A 21,581-nucleotide genomic window follows, 5' to 3' on the forward strand; every position below is an offset into this window, starting at 1 on the left:
AAATACAGTGCTTTAAGTATTTTTAATGCTGTGAGTTAGACTTCAGCCTCCATATAACAATCTACTTCATTCTTTAATATGCCATTTTATGCACTAAGCCACAAACCAGCAAATACCAATTTATTTGCTCAGTTTTAGGCTTATCACAACAGTTTAGTCTGATTGTGATGCACAATCACAAGGGCTCCTGAAGCAAAGGCCGTTCCCACTTACCTTTATATGGCTGAAGTCCCCGCCTTTGCTACTCTCCGATGGATTGATAGGCTTACTCTCTACTTTGGGTTTGACAACCTGTCGAAAGGGACTGGAAAGTGGGAAACCGCTCACACTGATCCCATCTATGATAAAAGGAAGATACAAGTTAGTTCATAGTTCTACTACAAGGTTTCTGGGAAGTGACATTAATGCACCAATGTACATCATACTTTGTAATTTGATTTACATAGGAACAGGTTAAATTAGCAAAGTCGACAGGTCTGGCTTTTTATCAAGGGAAGTGTTTGATAATACCGGAGTGAATTTTTATGTCCAGCCCCCAGCTTTCCTTGAAAGAAAATCTGACAATAAAGCAATGTCTTGGGCTACAATAGCATAAAAGATGAGAGTAAGGTCGCTTTCCTGAACAGACTGAGTCAGAAGCAGTGAACCAAAAAGACATACAAGAAAAATATTACATAGTAGATACTTTTGACAAAGGACCAGTATTTTTATATTTACTTTGTGAACAAAAAACATGCTGAAATTCCAACAATATTTTACTGCAAAAGGAAAGTAAAACAAGTGGCCTTGCAAAGGTGATTTGTAGGACTTCTTGATGCCTAATTCAACGTAGCTTAAAGAGAACACAAATGGGAATCTAACCACCCACAAAATGCTATGGGCTTGATGGCTGCCCATGCAGTCAATAGCAAAAAATGAAAAACATGTAAAAGCCAATGGTTGAAAAGAGCTTACCCAAACTCCTCTCTCTCGCTGTATCTCTTATTGTATGTTTGTAAAGAACTGATGACATGACTTCCTTACTTAGAGCTAACACTGTCAATAGCCAGGCCTATCAATGAATTCTTTGACCCATGTCCGTATCAAATGTGGCTTTCCAATGAGGTGTTGCTGGATGCGGGAAAGCACTGGGATACAATATTAAGTTTATTAAACCTGAACCCTTGTGTCGGCCTCTGCCTGCCACCTGTCAGATAGAAGTGCCTCCCCTGGGGTCCTTGTGTCTTCTAAAAGTGTACTCCTGTGGTGGATTGGGACTTAAAGGACTACAGTCAGAAGGTAAACAAACATTGTTAGTATATCCAGCCCGCACTCCATTGTGGTCAGCATCAAATTGCGCATTGGTCCTGTGACCGTGGACTATAATGGCACTTTGAGCTTCTTGGCCAGTCAGTTACTTCGTCAATATGCACAGAGGTCACTCTGAATGTTTTTTTTGTTTTGTTTTTAAACACAGAAGCCTGTGAGTACTGAAGCAAAGAAAAAAAGATACTCGTCCTCAAATGGTGTTGATCAAAGGGTACAGTCAAGCAAAAATACAGAGATTCACATTAGGCAGACATTTTTCTTTCCCTGGCGCATTTAAATCCACGATTGGGCTAGCAACGAGGGGTCAGTGCAACACAGACTGAAGTTGCCTTTTTAACATGATTTCAGCTGGGGCTCCGGGTAAAACTGTAAAAACCTGACTTTCGAATAAGTCCCTCTTAGAAAACAAAACGTCCAGGTCTGAGGGTGTAGACAAAGGCAGAACAGTCATCAGGGGGCAGTAAGCGCTCTGCGGGTGAGCATCTCGCATCGGCGCCTCGTGACGGATGCAGGTGTGCTGCACGCAGGTACAGGACGGTGTTACGCAGTTCATACTGCGACAGGACAGCCTCGCGAGAACAGCCACCAGTAAAATCTGACAAAGACACCGCCGTTTCCGGTATTAAAGGTGTTCTACCTACATTCTGAGGTCACGCGCTACAAATTGCTAGTTTCTTTCTAAAAAGGGCAGTGCGCTCTTAGAACAGCTTTTCCACTGACACAGCAACTGAAACTCTTTTACAAAAATAACTCGGCGGTGGCTCTGATACTTCTGATGGACTCTGCAGTGCTTTAATGATCTCCACAGACAAGGAACATTATAAGGAGACGGTGTTGTACCGCAAGGCTCAGTCGAAGGCCTCTTTTTTTTGCTGATCTTCTCATTAGGCACAGAGTAGGGGAGTCTCGTGGCTTTGTTAGCTCTCACGCTGCCTGGATTAAAGATCTGCATGCAAGAGACACTTAGCGATGACTGTACAGAGAATCTCGTCACCTCTAGACATGACCCCTGAACTCTCAGCCAATTATTTTCCTATCTGATGCTCGGAGTGCTGACACAAGGTCAGGTTCCAAAGCTAGGCCAGTGACTAGCCCTCATTAACAGGGGCCTTGTGATGAACTTACTGTAGGAAGCCAACTGCAATGAAGTTAAAATACATTTTGTAACTAAGGATTTGAAAAGATAGCAGAAAGTGTACCTTAAATAAAATAATAAATAGCAAAGTCTATGGTGGTATTTAGGTTGCGGACACGCTGCTTGGCTGAATACTGCAACCTCAGTCCTATGCGGTGACATGTAGACAATGAGAGGTCTTATTTCAGTGGCCACTGTTCAACAACCTCCTCCTTGGCATTTGTTTTGAAGGTGAGACCACAGGGTTGAAAGAACAACCCACTAAACGGGGCAGCAAGAAAACTCTGGGACAGTGAGCCTGCCTGCCTTGTGGGCTGTCCACTATTTACCTGGCAAAGGATTATTAACTAGATATGCAGCACTGGGATTCCTGCTCTAGACAGGGATTGCCACGTGTCTGTTTGCACAGGATCCTTCAAATGGTGTAACATGATGTTTGCCGGGGCAAAAAATAATGCAATTAAAAAAACAATTACAATGTCCCCATTGTAAATTAAGAGCAGCAGCGTGCTAAGCCAATTAGGCCGCGGATAGCTGAGAGGGTCAATGCATCTGCTTCAGAAACTTGATTGAACTGGGTGTTTCCCAGGTACAAATAACACCACCACCTACTCAGCCTTTCATCCTTCAAAATTTTATACAATGTAAAAATCCTAAAAACTATAGAACTGGTTCCTGATACTACAGACTATGGTTTACACTTAGAGGAGACTTGCCACCAGCACTTGCTTCAGATCTGCAGCAAAATATACAACTCCGAATTGCCCTCAGAAATTCTCCACCCAGCCACAGGACAAACGTCCAGAGGGACGGTTAGTGGAAATGTCACGTTGCAACTGGTTGGGTGGTACTCTTTGAGGCAAGGAGCAGCTTTCTCTGCAGAAAGACCTTTTGATTCCCCACCCATTGGAGGGGGAGTTCCACAGTGACCAATAGACTTAACTGGGAGAACCATAGAGCCTTGAGCCCTGTGGGTGAGCGAAAGGGTAGGTTATGAGCCCTGGAGAAAACGCAGGAGCAGAAGATCCCAAGAGAGTTTTCTCCACTCCGCAGGCAGTAAGGAACCTTCATTGTAATAGAAGGTAGTAGAGTCCATTCTCCTGTTCATTCACAGGCAGGCAGTCTTTTCAGAGGACATTTTTTCTTAGTAGCTTATTATTGAGTATTATATTGAGCTATTCGCACTTACCATACAGAATGTACACTCTAGCTCATACCTCATATCATGACTTACAGATAAACACAGGTAATAAACTGAATACAAACCATTGTATTGGGAAGCTAAATGCAGAACAGCCTTGAACAATAAAAGAATGAACATTCCGAGCACAGCATAACCACAGCCACCTCCTTTTCCAATATATAGTGGAACTGCAGACACATCAGCATATGATACCATAACCCCCACCAGGTATTCAGGCAAATTATCGAATTTAATGGCTTATTCATTGTAGGGAACAGCACTCATATCTTCTATATGTGTCTTAAACAAGATATCAAGTTCAGCATATGTCCATTTCCATAGATCTCGCAAGCAATTCCAAAACTCTTGCAACTGAAGCCTTCCGAGATATGGCTTTATGGTGTACACTAATACTAGCAAGAGGTCCTCAAACCCACATACATGTTTAGTCTTTTTAGTGTGTTTGAAATGCCCAGTAAGTAGTAAGTGACTTCTTTAGGTACCAGCCTACCAGTTAACTCGGCCAAATATATCAAGAAGACCTCATTCCAAAATTGGAACACCACCAAGCATTGTCAGACCATGTGGAAGAAGTTTGTGTTGGACTGATAGCATCTTGGGAAGGAATGTGGCTCTCTGGGAAACATCCATCCTATACGATTGAGGGTAAAATAAGTGTGGCGACGATAACTTGATTGAGTGTATCTCAACCTGGCATTTTTGGAGATCACCAAAAGCATTTTAACCATTTTTCTTCTAACAGCTCAAGAGTTAAGCAGGTTTCTCACTGTGTCTTGAGAGGTAGTATTTCAACATCTAGCATTTACAACAGAGCTGTGTAAAGGGCTGTAATCGATTGGTGTCCATACTCGTGTTAAGGCTATCTGAATTACTAAAGATATAGTGGGTTCCTTGTGGGAGCCATCTCCAGAACAACTGGTGTTTAAGGGTAGTGTAAAGTAAAATACTGACAGGCCCCATATTATATGCATCGCTCATGTCCTCGAAGGAGGACAGCAGCACATTATCTAAGAAGTCATCCCAGGTATAGATACCAGCCTCTGTCAAGGGAAGGACGCTGAGATTTATTAATATACTACTGCAGTCAGACAACAACCATGGCAGCACCTCAGGTGTATAAGAGGTCTGCCTGGCTCTTGGATGTATATAAGTTGTCCAACACCATTTCACCACCATCATAAGCATATTACTAAGAGTAATAGGCTTTCCTCTACCCACTATCTTAATATATTGGCATAATCCAACCCTGCTAAGACGTCTTACTTCTCAGGACCACATCTGACGGACAGTCAACACATTGCCCACTGAAAGTGAGCCGTGGCATAATATAGTTCATAGTTCGGTGCACCCAACCACCTTTCGCCAGAGGGGCACATGTTGTTGAGACGGCCACCCGGTGATGCCCTGCCTTATATCAGTGATATAAGCAATGAACTCAGTTCCCTAAAAGAAAAGACTGTTAAAGCACAATAGTAAGTGCTGAGACAAAACAGAACAGTCTGGGTAGGACCAACATTTTGGAAACTGCCACCTGACCCATGGGAGACAGAGGTAATGAGCACCAAAAAGGGGTCATTCAGTCTGCCGCCGCAGTCACCCAACCTAGGTTGCCATCCACTATCTCACTCATCATGATATATATTCTCTTTAATAGTATCAAATTGCAATTGCATCACTACATTGGGTACTAGCTGGGATAGCTCTTCTTCGGAGGCAGGTAAGCAGAGTATTTTAAAAAAAGTAAACCAATCTGCTATAGGAGATGAGACCTAACCAAGCCTGATAAAATGCCCACGCTTCCTACTCAAAGTTATCTAGTAGTGTGATGAATTTCATCTTGTTGCAAGTAAACTACTGCAGCGTTCGATCCACACCAAATCTAAGAAGGTGAACAAGAGGCTCAGCTGTACGGTGCTCCTGTGCCCAACTCCACTCCGGGTCACTCCTGTACATCTCATTAGGCTTCAAAGAAAATCTCTTCTGCGGTGCCTATGAGGTTGGCAGGACCAGTATTCCCAATAAAAACAGTGCAACCCTGGTCTATAGCACCCCAAATTCGAAACCTATCAGCAATCTGAGAGTTCCCCTCCACTTTCCTAGCTAACATGTGTTCAGTCCTTGTAAGTAACAAATGAAAGACTCAGTGTAGGCGAGGTGAGATCCACATTTTCAAACTAGTAGAATAACTTTTATCTAAAGGGAATCAACTAGTGGAGTAGCAAAGGTGCCACTGGTCCCTAATTAAAGCAAATAACTTAGCCTCCTTACCACCTGGTCTTGTAGGAAAAATACAACAAGACTGGGGCAAAACTGGGCCTTTGCCATCGGGACAGAGGCTCTGCATCTTCTGCACTATTGATTTCCACGCCCCTGAATCTGACATTACAGGAATTTCAGCTCAGGCCACCTAAACATTGTAAATTTTGTTTCAATAGCACTTTTTAATCAAACAATACCGAGTTGTTTAAAACACTGACATTATGTACTGCAGCACAGGTTCTAGGAAAACATGTAGTCTAAAACTGTCTTATGTTTTAGTTGTAGAAGGATAACATACTGCCTTTTCCATGACATTCCTTTGTTGTACTCTGTAGAAACTTGCAGGGACTATTGCTTACTGAGAGGTGATTAACCAGAGGAAGTGTAATGGTAATTTGGAAACAGAAATTAGTCCGGTTAAACAGTGACTATGTGGCTGAGGTCTGTAAACAGGCCTTACTCACTGCAGAGGTCAAGATATCGGCAGTTGAAAGCAAATAAAAAGGGGGAATGCAGCAAAAAGATGAAAGCCCTTTTTTACACGGGACATCCTTGGTGTGGTATACTCCCAAACATTTTGCCTTCCTCCCCGATTTTCCCTGAACCCATTTCTATTGGCATTAGGACTATGTGCACTCACCTCCTTCAAACCAGTGCTAACATGCTTTTGCCCTCTCCTTCAAGCATACTACAACTGGACTACACCCATTTGACACACTTAATTTACTTGTAAGTCCCTGATAAATGGTGCCCCATGTAATCAGAGCCTGTACATTTAAAGCTTCTAGTGGGCAGCAGCACCCTTTGTGCCGCCCACGAAAGTAGTTTTTTAAAACATCCCTCAAGCCTGCAGCTGCCGCCTGTAGTGTTGTTTTGTTTTTAAACTACCATTTCGACCTGGCAAAATGTTATGGTATGTTTATTTGTGTGGCACACTATTCACCAGAAAGGGTATCCAGGTGCTTGAAAATAAACCTTTTGCTAGATCTAAACCTTCCTTTTCAATATGTATACGTCACCCTTAAAGTAGGCCCAAAAGGCTAATAGGGAAGGGTGAAGTGTTTTTAAAAAGTAGGACATCTGCTGTAAGAGCTATCTCTCGCATTGACTAACACTAGGTTACCTTATTCCATTAAATAAGTGCTAACTTTAGATTGGGAGCAGACAGAGCTATGCTGCTTACACTTAAATGATTAGTCATTTTAAATCCTTTTTAATTGTGAAGTCGGACTTTAAAATGGAATTATGAAAATGCAACTTTCAGAAAATTGACATTTTCTTGTTCTAATCAACTATGTGTTTCTGCCAGTGTCATGTGTCACATGACTGAATGGCTCTGATGTTGGGGTTGTGTATTGCATCCAGACAGTGAGATGAAGGGGCTTATATATGGACAGGATGGCCATCCTGGCAGAATGCAGGGGAGTGGCTGTACCCAGCCTCATTTACACTTCAAAGGACTTTGCCTACAGCACAAACAAAATAGCCCGATACCACGCCTGCCATGTCTTTGGGTCAACCTAGACAGTTTGGAGCCTGGACCTGGGAAAGGCAAGAACTGACCAGAACCCAACACACACACACACAAAGGCTGGCACCAGGTATAAAAATAAGACCTTCAGAACCACTCATTAGAACACTCCTGGACATGTGGAAGACTCAAAAGGAGGACTGCCCTGCTGTTTGAAGGACTACTTTGCTGTCTGAAGAAGGAAGTTTGGACCTGCTTACCTTGATCCCAGACTACCCAGAGTAACTCCGATGGTCAGTTGGCTGCCCTCCTGTGTGAACTACAAGGAAACAACAATTCCCTGCAACTGGGCCTGCCTTCTTCCTGCAGCTGGCCTCTGCTACAGTCCTGATCCCCAGGAGATGCCCCCCAGGTCATGGACCCTTGGCTGGCATTAGTGAAAGCTCCTCCACAAGAAAAAGGTGAAAATTCTGAAATTTGGGCTCTTCCTGACCGTGAATGGGCTAACTCACATGCCGAAACTCTGCTGCACGCAACAACCGCCAACACGAAGCTCCAGTGAGACCTGCTCTTTGCGTGGACAACAACCATTTGAGACGACCGACAACACGGCCTTCCTACGTGCAAACAGAAACCATCTGTGCGAATCAACCAACATGGGTCTTCAGCGTTGGCTCTTCACGCTACAGCAATGTCCGTCCGCAGTGTTCCACCTCCTCTTTACACCAAAAGCTTCCTCCTCACGGTCACCTCCAATACAAATGTAACTCTTTGCGACGAACTTAAGAAGGCATCTCTTCAGTGGGACTAAGCTGGTCCCTTTACCCGACTCGTGCTCCATTGCGGTTGGCCTGAACTTGTAACTATTCCCTGGTCTTGTGTGAGCAGATGACCGTAAGTGGCTGTCTGCTTCTAGGCTGTATTTTCATTAACAACTTTAAAATTCAATTTCTCTGGTTCTACTGATGTGAGTTTTGTCGTTCTGGTATCATTGTATTTATCAAAATTTGCTCTATTTTCCTAAATTGGTTTGGGATTTTGCTTGTGTTTTCTTTTTATTTGTGTTTGTGTGCTGCATAAATACTTTACACATTGCCTCTAAATTAAGCCTAACTGATGTGCATCAAGCTACCTGAGAGTTAAGTGCAGGTTAATTTACTTAGTTTGTGGTTCACCCTGACAAGGAGTGTGGTTATTGCTTGAGAGGGGCTTCCCCCCTTGCAACCAATAACCCAGTTTCTTACACCCTTGCACTAATGCAGCATGGTATTTCCCCTGAAAGGCAAACCCTTAAACCAGTGGAATGTAAATGCTTTACTGGGGATATATATGGCCAGTTAGAAGACATTTAAGCATAACTCTAGGAACAGACATGTGCATTATTTGAAATGTACATGCAATAATTCCAGGCAAACATGTGATGTTGCTACACATTTTCTTTGACCCTAGGAAGGTATAAAGAGGTGGGCCGCTTGCGATAAAGATAATTGTAATCATTGAACAGAAGTCATTTTGAGAGGGGGAAGGTAAAAACATGAATACGCAGGATTAGCATGTGTCTGCCACTTAACACCATGAACTGTACACAGACTTTAATTTCATAATCAATTGCATTCTGGGAGTTGTAGTCTCGATTCATTGCCGAGGACTGAATTACAAGATTACAGTGGTATGTAAAAGGAAAGCCACTGACTGAAAAATGGTGCTCACGGTGGGTGAGAGTTACTTGGTTACCCGGAGGCATAGATCAATGAAGGTGTGAGCAAACAACGATAACTGACTTTAATGTTAATTTTTTTGTCAAGTTCTTGCCTTTTTAACATTATGAAATGGCATATTCAGGCTGCTCGGCTACAGCGGTATAACAAGATGAAACACCGACTGCTTTAGAAATCTAATGTCTTATGGGGGGGAGGTTTACTGAGAGGAAGAGAAGATGCACGCATGGGTTGAACGCCCTGACAAGTTAAAAGTAACCTCCCGACACGGGTGCAAAGGAAGAACTCTTCAAGCTCCGGCATTATGCACGGAGGCTGCTTTTATCGTCAGAGAGCGCTGCCCCCCTCCCCCCCGACGCTGACAGTGTAATGGCAGAGTGCTGGTGTCAAGAGGAGCAGGGTAATTAGGTTATGACATCAGAGCGCTATGATTATAAGATGGCAAAATCCAGTTAGCGCGGCCAGTGACGTCTGTGCAGAAAAGTAAAGAATTAAAAAGCAGGCCCGTTAGACTCTAGATTGATTGCACTTAACACCACGGTTGGCGCTGTGCGCCGCCGCCCAGGAGCACGGATGTCATTCTGTGTCACAGGTGCTCCGGAAGGAAGAGCTAACTGCGTCAACAGGTACAGCAACGCGAGGGAAAATATATGCAAATGTGAACTTAAACGTCTCTGAAAACGAGCGCCAGCAGCTTTAATATGGTTGCTTCTGTGTCAGTATTTTTTTTTTGCAACTGCACGTACCAACAAGCATTGGCAAAGCTAAAATTAACCTTTGAGAACTATTGGCTTTGTCAGTGGTTTTTAGCGATGCAGAGCAGCGTGGTTAAAGAGGACACCACCACCACCAAAAATAAAAAAATACGTCTTATGTCGCAGGCCGCAGAGGACGGATGATTTTGCTGGCACATGCACCAAGCATGAACGCGCAATAAAATGCTACCACGCTCATTAGAACAAGTATGATGCAGACTCTGGTGACACTGTAGCATGATTGCCCCTTTTCATGGTCCAGGGCATGACTAGAGGAGGGTTCGTCCTTCACCAAGAACTATTAATAAGACTTTTGTTCTGAAGACAATTATTATGGTAAGAACTTTACTCCATAAGAGCCAATAGGGTGCACTAAGAAAGAGTTTGCAAAAAAAAAAAAAAAACGAGGTCATGTTTTTGTATAGTGTATCCGCACACAAAATGCACGTGCATGCACCACAACAGAAACGGGCACCATAAAAACAGGCCAAGGGCCACACTAGAAGTCAGCGTACCAGTTCCACATGCAGTCAGGCACTCAGGGCAAAGTTAGACACCTGTTTACACTGCAGGGGGCAGTCCCGCCCCAACAATCCCACTAATCATCACAATGTTTTATTTGTACCCAAGGGCATTGCACAGCATGTTCTTTGCTCTTTAGGATAAACTAGTGGCCACAAGGATATCTGCTCTGGAAACCCTTTGCTTCTTTCACTCCACCTTTTGGTTTGTGAAAACTTTAACTGCTGGCTTGGCAGTGTCCCAGACTCATTGACGTTGTTCATGTCTCCCACTTTAACACTGAGGCCCTCATTTTGAGAATGGCAGTAAATGACGCATACTGCCGCGGCAATGGCCGCCAAAAGACCGTCGCCGCAGTTAACATCTGTCTCCAAAATATGACCACAGCCGGATTTCCTCCACAAGAAGGGAGGACATCCGGCTGTGGCCATGCTGGTGGAGGTGTTAAGGTGGCACTGCTACCACCAGCAGCGCCACACCAGTAGACCGCTGCCAGCCGCATTACATCAAATAATACGGCCTGGCAGTGTTCTGCTGGAGGGCGCTGCTGGTGGTCCTGTTCCCTGCTGGAAGACCCCCTGGATGCAGGTAAGGCGGGTTTCCGACAGGGGAAGGGGGTGTTGTGTGTGTGTGTGTGTGGCGGGGGGGGGGTGAGAATGCGTGCATCAATGGAAATGTGAATGCGTGTCTGAGTCAGTGTGAATGTGTGTACGGATGTGTGAGTGAATGAATGGATGCATGCGTGTATGAATGCGTGCATGTCTGTGTGAGTGAGTGTGTGAATGTGTGGAGAGTGCCTGCAAGTGTGCATGTATGGGGGATTGGCGGGGGGGATCGTGGATGGAGGGGGGGCGTCTGGGGAGTATTAGGGGGCTGGGTGGGCCTCCTACCAGTGACAGGGATGGAATTCCTTGTCACTGATGGGGCCTACAGCCATGGTTTTCATGGCGAAAAACCATGGCGGTAGGCAGGGTTAAGATGCCGCCAGCAGTACAGTAGCGGCCGCCGGGTTGGAGACGGTTATTTCCAGCCCGACAGCTGCTACCGCCATGGCAGTCGGTGTGGTATATTCTGCCAATGTCATAATGTGGCAGTATGTACCGCCAGCCTGTTGGCGGTGCTACCACCACATTTACACCAACTGCCGGGGTCATAATGACCCCCTCAATGTTCTGCTCACCTCCGGCTTCACTCTCAGAAGGATGTCTAAATGGCTTCACGGAGATCCAGGTTTTGTTCTTCTGTGCGCAGTGTTTGTTGTATGTCCTTCCCGGTTCATGATCACTACAAGAATCCATGAAGTCACCAAAGCCAAACCACCAAGTGCAGCACTGCAGGTACGTATGTTTGTGTTTAGTCGCTAAGTGCGCACAATAATACATGTACCATGTTTCTTGAGCACCATGTTAAGCCAGTGGTATAACAAAACTTACGGGGGGCTGCAAAGTATATGGAGGCCCCTCTCTCTCCCCCCACCCCGACACTCACTCAGGTGCTCCCAAGACAAGGTACTGTGCTGAGGGCACCCCCTGTACAAGAGGGGGGCTGCAGGGGCCTTTGTTACTCCACTGTGTTAAGCTTAGGCATGAAAGCCCTTCCCAGCAACACCTCATCGCACGATACCTTAATCACACTCTGTTGAAGAAACATCAGCTAGACTGTCATTTCTCATATAGCCTAGCTTGTACAGCAGAACAGCCTGATTCCTGAAGGCTAATATTGACCAGCATGCCAATCAGGAAGGCATGCAAAATATTCTTCACTGGCTCCAAGGCTCAACTCCCCATCCTGGTCTTGATGCAAGACAGTCACATATTTGGGCTACCATCTCCAGAAACAAAATAACCTAACAACAACCTAAATTAAAAAAAAAGCAGTTAGCTACTGTAACAAGCTAAGGAATAAATACATGAATAACAGATATGCAATATAGGCATAGGTTTCCTCTGATGCAAGTGGCTTCCTCACTAGTCTTAACAAAAGTAGTGTTAAGAAGCTACCTTTCTTCTCAAAGGACCCGCTACAGAGTATTCTTGAAATCTTCATGTACGCTCCCTCTCTCTCTATACCAGCAGTACTGTGTAAAGGGCACCTTCAGCAATCTTTCTGCACTCAGAAAAGATTTCAGTGTAACTACGACACTCAGGCCTCTGTCTACCTGGTCCACATGAGTGGCATGTTGCACAATACAATACATCATGTGGACCACGCCTATGCTTTAAGCTGGGCAGATGAAAGTAAAACTGTGCCTGTTTTGACCCTCAAGGAACATCAACTGCCATCAAAGCTGTCTTTTCTTGACAACGGAACAGGGTCCTAAATAAAAAAGTTACTTACATTTGGTAATGCATTATCTGGTAGAGACATATTCTAGTTGAAGATTCCTTACCTTAGAATTTCCCCCAGGCGTCAGTGTGGATCTGGAGATATTTCTGGCGCACTACCCCTGTGTGCTGTTAGGCGGCGTGGGTCAGCTCCACATCCGTCATCAGCATTGTGTGCACCTGATAGGACATTGCGGGACCTATATAGGTGCCACCCCGGCACACTGGCGTCAGTTTCTTTTCACAACTTTCCTCACCAGAAGCATGGAGCCATGAAGAACACTGACCACAGGTGCATCAGAACTAGGGCCCTGAAAGGTAAGTTTCTGTCCCTAGAATTAAGTTCGCAGAGAGGGGAGGATGGGTGGGTTGGTAAGGATTCTGCAACTAGGATCTGTCTCTACCATATAATGTGCTGCCGAAGGTAAGTAACTTGTTCATCTAATAGATACTTCTAGTTGCAGATTCCTTACTTTAAAATAGATACTCAAGCAATACCATCCCCGGAGGTGGGTCTGCAAACTAAGATCATACTAGAAAGTCCTGCAGGACAAAGCGGTTAAAATAGCAGTCCCTCTGGTCCTAACTGTCCAGGCAGTAGTGTTGGGTGAACGTGTGCTGAGATGCCCACGTTACTGCCTGACAGATGTCAAGGACTGGAACTCCACATGGTAACGCAGTGGTTGCAGCTGTCGCACTGCTAAAATGAATGTGCAAACCCTCTGGGGGTTACTTTTAGGCCTGTACGTTGGAAATCTTAATGCAGAGAACAACCCATGTAGAGTGGGTCTCTTCTGCACTGCCCGACCTTTCTTCGCACCCATATACCCAACAAAGACATGCTCATCCACCCGGAACTCTTTGGTACAATCAAGGTAGAGTTCCAACAGTCTTTTTGGATCAAGGCGGTGGAGTCTTTCCCCTTCCTTAGAAGGATGAGGGGGTGTATAAAACGTAGACAGGGTGATGAATTGGCCTACATGGAAGAGTGTGACCACTTTTGGCAAAAAGGAAGCCCTGGTGCGAAGCACCACTTTGTCAGGATAGATGGAAAGGCACGGTGGCTTAGATGACAATGCCTGCAGCTCACTCAGCCTGTGGGCAGATGTAATAGCCACAAGGAAGGCTGCTTTTAATGTCAGAAGCCTGAGAGGACAATTATGCAGCAGCACAAAAGGAGTGCACATTAAGAAAGTAAGAACCAGATTCAAATCCCATTGGGGCATTATGAATGGTGATGCAGAAAACATATGGGTAAGACTCTTAAAGAATATACGGACAATAGGGGATTTAAACAAAGAGCGCTGGCAAAATAATCTCAGAAAAGTAGTGATGGAAGACAAATAACCTTTGAGAGTGCACACAGCAGAGCCCTGATGGGCCAAAGAAAGTATAAACTTAAAGACTTTGAAAAGAGGGGCGAGAGGGGGTAAAGAGACTTGTCTGTGCACCATGCCACAAATGTGTTCCATCGACAGGCGTATACTGTTTTGGTGGAGAGACGCCTGGCTGTCAAGTTAACATTACACTCAGTCTCCATACAAGAAGGCAGTTTCTGGAGGAAAACCCTTCCCTGCTGCTGCACCAAAAGATCCTTCAGAAGGGACAGTCTGATTGGAGGATCAATGGCCATGCTCATTAGCTCGGGATACCAGACACTTCAGGCCTAGTCCATAGCCACAAGAATTACCTGAGCCCGGTCGTTCTTGATCCTCTTAAGAACTCTCGGCATAAGTGTTATGGGTGGAAAGGCATATTGGAGGCCTGAGCGCCACTAGAGACTAAAAGCCTCACTGAACAAGTGCCACCTTGGAAACTCCAACGTGCAAAACTGCTGACATTATGCATTCTCGGCGGAGATGAATAGATCTAACCAAGACTCACGGCCGCTGCTAAAGGAGACCTTACGCCACCTCCAGACTGAGACTCCATTGATGATCGACTAGGCATTGTCAGCTGAGTTAGCCTGCTCTGGCATTCAGATAGCCCACCAGGTGTTGAACCACAAGGGAAATGCCCTGTTGTTCCAGCCAGGTCCAGAGGCGCAGAGCCTCCTGACAAAGTGCCCATGCCCCCCACCCCGCCCTGCTTGTTGCAGTACCACATGGCAATGGTGTTGTCTGTTAACTCCTGCACTACTTTCACTTTGGGATAGGGAAGGAATGCTTTCAATGCCAGTCTGATCGCACTGAGCTCCAAAAGACTGATATGGAGCCCGGAATCCGTGAGAGACTAGGCACCTCTGATCTCTGCATCTTCCATGTGGCTGTCCCATCACAGGTGTGACGCATCTGTCACTAATGTCAGATCTGGTAGAGAAAGGGAGAGGGATCTGCCACTGTCCCAACCGTGGCTCAAGAGCCACCACTGCAGAACTTGCTCAGTTCCCTCCAAGATCTGGACCATGTTGGAGAGATTCCCTTGATGTTGCGCCCCCTGATCTTCAGGTCCCACTGCAGAGCCTGCATATGCCATCTGGCATGTAACAACAGCAGGATGCAGGAGAGCATGAGGCCTAGCAGCCTCCGAGTCAGTTCCACAGAACTCCAGGATAGAGGCTGAAACATCAGAGCCCGAATATCCTAATCTTGCCACTCAGGAGGATTAGCCCAAAACTGCACTGCGTCCAGAACAGCTCTGATGAAAGGGAGTATCTGAAAGGGAGTCAGTTGTGACTTTGGCATGATTATAGTAAACCCCAGCAAATGCAGGAGGTCTGCATAGTCTGGAGGTGGGAGATGACAGCCTGGGGGCGAGCCTGCCTTCAAAAGCCAGTCATCTAGATAGGGGAAGACTGAAACCCCTGATCTGTGCAGATGAGCTGCGACCACCGCCATCACCTTGGTGAACACCTGAGGGGTGCTGGTAAGGCCAAAGGGGAGCACAGTGAACTGAAAAGGCCCGTTGATGTCGAGTTGGTATGACCAATGCCAGTTCAGATCCAGGAACGGATCCATGGGTGCCCCCCGGAGCTGCTGGTGTGGAACCTGAGGGTGCCCCTGTTAACTGCACAGGCACCGAAGGTGCTCCAGTGGAGTCGGACTGCCCAAATATGAGGGGCATGGCCTCATAGAACTCACAGAGTGGGAAGGTGTCGCTCCACCTACCGGAAACTCGGGGAGGAGCGGAGTAGGCCCAGACACAGGCTCCGAGGACAGAGGCCTGAAATGACAATGCTCCTTTTCCCTCATCACGTTGGCCAACGGACGGGATGAAGTCGAAGAAAGCTTGTTCTTCTTTGACTTCTTTTTGTGCCTCAACTTATCTGACCATCCAGAGGATTTGGAGTGTGACGATGAAGAATGGGGGCTCCGCAACCGTTCTCAGGACCTTCCTTTCGACCGAGATAGGTAGCGACGGGGAGATGAGTGCCAAGTCGCAATGAGCTTTAGGGACCGCTCCCTCAAAGGTTTCAGATTCATAGCCCGGCACTCGGAGCACGACTTCAGGCCGAGGTTGTGCTCAATACACCACAAGCACGTGCGTTGTGGATCCGTCACGGACAACACCGAATGACAGGATCCGCAGGGGTTTGGACCTGGTCTTGTGTGACAACATCCTCGAGGCACCAGAAGTGTAGACAGTCAAAAATCTTTTGTCAAAACGTCGAAAAGAGACCAGTAAAAAAGTGACTGAGGGATAGCTCTTCTTTGGATCTGCGCTTGCTGGGTCAGAAAGCAAAGAACTGACCTCAACGCGCTGGGGTGCCACCTCTATAGGTCCCACAATGTCAAATCAGGTGCGCACAATGCCGATGACAGATGCCGAGCCATCAGACGGCACCTTAAGGCGCACATGGGTACTGCTCAAGGAAAATCTCTGGATCAAGACTGATGCCTGGAAGAAATTCTAAGGTAAAGAATCTGCAAATAGAAGTCTTTATCAGATACACAGATCAGCCATGCTCGCAGATGGACAGTATTTGAAACGTATTACATGCTATGAGAATGTCTAAACCTTTACAGGCAAATATATGCAAGAAACATATCGCTTTGGTGTGGGTTGGGCTTCACATTTGTTGTTTTTAGTAGCGTACCGGGGGACACAGAAAAGTCGTAATCAAGTACAATTTAAGCAGATGATATGAGCTACTGATTGGTGAAAAAGAGTCAATTTGTGCAGAATGAACATGTACTTTTGTTTTGAGATCAGAATTGCAATAGCTTGTGTAGGCAACAATCCCAGCACAATGAGCAGAAATGTGAAATATGACAGGAATAAGTTTAATTTAAATAGTACCCCCCTTCTACATACCCATGTACATTAAAGCATAGTGTGTCATTGTCCCTTTCTTGATAAAGAATAAACTATGTGAAAATAATTGGCTAACCGATACGCAGCCTAAAAGGTATCCTTAAGATATTAGTATTTGACGGCACTCTGAAAAACATTACTAGTGTGTTTTGGTTATTCTCAGAAGTAAAGACAATATACAAACACGATGTATCACTTTTTGGTAGGAAAAAGGAGAAACCCTAATGAAAGAAGACCATCAATGAAGACATAAGAATGTTCTCTGGATTCATGTGTGTCCAATAGGTAGGAGCACCCTATATTTATAATGAATGTTATTTTGGAGGAAGTATTCTGCCCTTTATAAAAATTGCATCTCTGTCCGCTAGTGTTTTGACAACCACTGCCCTCTGTACAAATATATAGCATTTCTGCAAACACCGTAGCCGCTGAAACCATTTGGCTATGAGGGCAGTGAACACTGGACATGCTCCTTCAGAATTCATATGATGGGTGGCTTTATGCCCCTGATGCTCTTTCAACACGTCCACTCCCTCACTTCAGTTTTTTAGGAGCAATCAAACACATGTTCTCCTCCTGGAAGTGGATAACTATACTGCCCAGTTCAAACACCAGAGAACCCTATACCGAAAAGTCTTCATTGTGGGGAAACGTGTAGGGCCCTGCTTCCTTAAACAAGTAGCAGGGTGTTCATGCCCCAACAACGTAAGGGACCACCCTAGTGGGAAGATGTGAGCCCAATAAAACCCTAGTAAATCAAGCCTAAAAGGATCCCACACATGAGAAGTGCTCGCTCCCTGGCCAGGCAATTTGTTTTTCATTTAACTGCTGCCTCTTCTTAGACGGAGATTCACAAAACCCTCTGGAATGAGAAGGGTCACTCCCACCAGAAGCTTATTAAGGCACTAATTCCAAGAGCATCTAGCTCTTAGGGGACGACCTCCCATCTGTAGGACTGGCATGGCCTTGGTACATCTGCTTAGCGCTCCCCTCAATGGCAGTCATACTAGGGGTTGCTCCCCTACATTGAACATAATCTTCTCTCTGACAGTATCCTCACAACAGCTACACAAACACAAACAGTCTGCCTGAGCATATGTACATTCTCCCTTCAATGTGACATTTTCCAATCAAACACTGTGTTATCGCTGGCAATTTTACCCAGTCAGCAACCAAGGTAAAGACTCATGGCAAACGTACATCTTTAACGTACAAGTTACTTATCTTCGGTTCCGGATCCAGTCTGACACCTGGGGGGAAATTCTAAGGTAAGGAATCTGCAACTAGTAGATGCAAACATACAAATCACAACACAGCTCAGTCTGCTTGTGGGAGAGATCATCTCTACTCATTTTGCTTGAGCTGGCAACCCTGGGAAACAAGGTGATACTCACCCTGCTTCAGTTGCCTAAACCAATCCTACATACAAGGCAGTAGTCATGTGGTTAATGACCAGAAACAGGGCCAGAAGTACAAAGCCATTTTGTAATTGTAAACCCTACTATTCACTAAATCACAGGGTCTGCGACCACATGATGTCATGTTTGTATGTTTGAAACCCACTTTGTAAGTGAAAAAAGCATTTCTGATTTGCAAAATGGGTTTACCAGACCATATTCCATCGCAGTCAGAACGGGACATGAAAGAAGCATTCCTTTCTAACTGTGATCGTGTCAATAGTTTGCATCTGCAGTGCCAGAACATTGATCAGTTACAAACAAATGAGGTGGCAGCTGACTCACACGAGACAGTAACTGATTTGAAATGGTGAACACTACTCTGTCCTTTTTGTGAATGGTGGTGACACCCTCAGGACAAGGAACTGGCAGTGGTCCTCTGGACTAGTGTCTCCTAATTCCCTGAAGTTTTTCTAAAACCCCTCCTATTTTTTTTTTTAAAGCAGTACAGGTTCCTTTAAGATTCCCGGGATGCTCCAAAAACAAACAAAAATAAAAAACAACATAGGGATGACAGTCTGCTGTTCCTTACAAGCCACAGTACTGTAAAGGGTGCGCAGCGTGGCAGCAGAAAGACTCGTGGACACATTCGCTGGTATGAACTCTGGACAGGAACTGCCGGGTCGCATCTCTCCTCGTTCATTCCTTCTGCCCGAAGCCTGCCTCCGCGTCCTTTCGGGCAACAAAGTATTATAGAGCCCGAGTGGCTCTCTACATCCCTCCAAGACTTTATTCTACAGCCAACCAACATAATTGAACTAGTCGCAACCGCAATGGTCACAGTAATATAAACATAACAAATGGAGACAGAAGAACAGGTCAAAGCGGGCTGGAGAGATGAGTGTATAGGAAGGGGCAGCAAACAGGGACAGAGGGATATTAGGAGATTAGATATATAGAAAAGTATAGCGAGAGGGAAAAAGGAGAAAGATAGATAGACTGAGGTATATCTACAAGACAATAGATGTTCTCTGCACATCTTGCGTCTCGGCCATAGTGATGGCCGTCCGAGCTGCGTACTAACTCGGTTGTAGACAACACAGTTCACAGTCTCTTCAAATCGTCATCCTTACTGGGGTACACGTCACCTTATACTTCAGTGTCTCTCAGCACGCACAATCATGCAGCCGCTGACTGGGCCGAAGATACTTCTCACTCCGACTACTCAACCTCATCTCCCGGTCTTCTTCAACGGGCTGAGGTACTGTCTGGCTGGGCGCTGCTTGGTCTCCTAACCCCCGTTGGTTCCTTCATCAGCTTCTCCAACCGAATCTTCTTCAGTTTCTGGACAATCCTCTGCGGGCACACCCGCTCGTTTGAAATGCAAAATGTTCCTTGTCACCTGTCTGTCACCACGTCGGACAGTCACCTTGGACCCTTGGGTTTACACTACTCTCCATACCTTAGGTTCAAACGGAGTTAGGAACTTGCCTCCTAGTCGTCGTTTTCTCACCACCACCTTGTCACCCACCTGAAAACTGTGGGATCGTGTTCTTCTTCGGGCCGTGGCCCGGTCGTTGACTTGTTTTTGCCGTTGTTGCGTGACAGCCACATCCAGTGCTGGTGGTTCCCAGCAAGCTCCCGCTGGGATGCAGTCGCGCGGGGCAACTTTGAGCAGCAGGGCGGCGGGAGCACACCCCGTGGTGCTGTGTGGTGTTTGTCGATAGACACACAGGAATTGTTGGAGGCTGCATTCAAGACCATCACCCCTTTCTACGGTGATCCTCAATGCTCGATTTAAGGTGCGTATGAACCTTTCCACGTCGCCATTGGCCTGCGGCCAGTATGGCGTTATTTTGCGATGGTGTATGGCTAGGTCATCTAGAAAGGTCTTAAAGTCTTGCCCTTGGAATGGGGGCCCATTATCAGTGTGGATCTCATCCGGAAGGCCAAATGTGGCGAAGGCTCTCTCCAGTACTGGACTCAGGTTCTCGAACGAGGTGGATAGCACCGTCTCTACTACAGGGAATTTTGTGAAGAAGTCAACCAAGACTACTGTGAGCTTGCCATCTGGAAAACTCCCAAAATCCATGCTCACTTTTGACCAGGGGTGGCGGCAGGGTGGCTCAGTAATCACGGGGATGGCGGAAGGGTCGATAGAGGTGATGTTACACGAGTGGCAGTTCCCCACAAAGGAGTCTACTCTTGTGTCCATGGCCGGGAACCATACCTTCGCTCGCAGTCTCGCTTTTGTTTTTGCTGCTCCTTGATGGCCTCGATGAGCTAGTTTCACCACTCTGTCCCACAGACTGTGGGGAATTACTATTTTCTGACCCAGTAGCAAGAGACCATCACCACCGACAAACAACTCCTCCCTGACTTTCCACAACCCTTGCATTGCCACCCTTTTTCCTGGATCGTATGTTTTCAACCCTTACAAGAAATGCTTCCACCTATTTTGCTCCATGGCCTCCTTTGCCTGGGTGATGACACGGTCTTTGTTCAACTCCTCCACTAGCTCTGCCACGGTCAAGGCCACCGGACATGCCGCCTGTATTAGCAAGTTGACGAAACTTTCCATCTTTTCTTCATCTTCGCTCTCCGGAGTCCCCCTGGAAGTTATCTGAGAATGCCTTGACAGAAAATCCGGGGGGTTGAAATGGTAAAGCTGTAGCAGGACTGTCCACTTGTCTATTCTTGGGGGAGCCAATCTCATTGAGCTAGTGAACAGAGATACTAGCGGCTTGTGGTCTGTGATGACTTGGAATTCCTGGCCATATAGATACAGATGGAAGTATTTACAGGCCCATCTGATGGCTAGCACCTCTCGTTCCACTTGGGCAAACCACATCTCTACTGCTGACAAGGCTCTGCTGGCGTACACAACCGGGGTCCATTCTTGGGGGTTCTGCTCTTGCATGAGGACCGCTCCCAGCCCTACTTGGCTTGCATCCACCACCACTTCCGTCCTTTTCCACGGGTGGAAATACGCCATGGTTACTTTATCTAGCAGTGCTCCTTTTATGTCCTGGAAGGCTCTGTCTGTTTCAGCAGTCCATTCCCATCTGTGGTTGACCATCCCCAGGAAACTCCTGACTTCTGTGGCATTTTGTGGAGTCGCTGTTTGGCGGATGGCTTCCACTTTCTTTGGATCTACCTGTAGCCCATCTTTCGAGAAAATATATCCGAAGAAGTAAATGGATGAGCGATAGAAAGCACACTTGTTCTTGTGTA

General features: G+C 46.0%; 1 protein-coding gene across 1 annotated transcript in view; it reads right to left on the reverse strand.

Moving 5' to 3' along the window:
• TRAPPC9 (trafficking protein particle complex subunit 9) overlaps positions 1 to 21,581 on the reverse strand; it is a 2,294,541-nt gene that overhangs the window by 1,556,980 nt on the left and 715,980 nt on the right. The window contains exon 17 of the mRNA XM_069220801.1: positions 214 to 338. Within this exon, the coding sequence (XP_069076902.1) occupies positions 214 to 338 (125 nt within the window). The remainder of the gene's footprint in view (positions 1 to 213; positions 339 to 21,581) is intronic.

This window comes from Pleurodeles waltl, chromosome 2_2 (genome assembly GCF_031143425.1).
Source record: "Pleurodeles waltl isolate 20211129_DDA chromosome 2_2, aPleWal1.hap1.20221129, whole genome shotgun sequence".
Lineage (NCBI taxonomy): Eukaryota > Metazoa > Chordata > Amphibia > Caudata > Salamandridae > Pleurodeles > Pleurodeles waltl.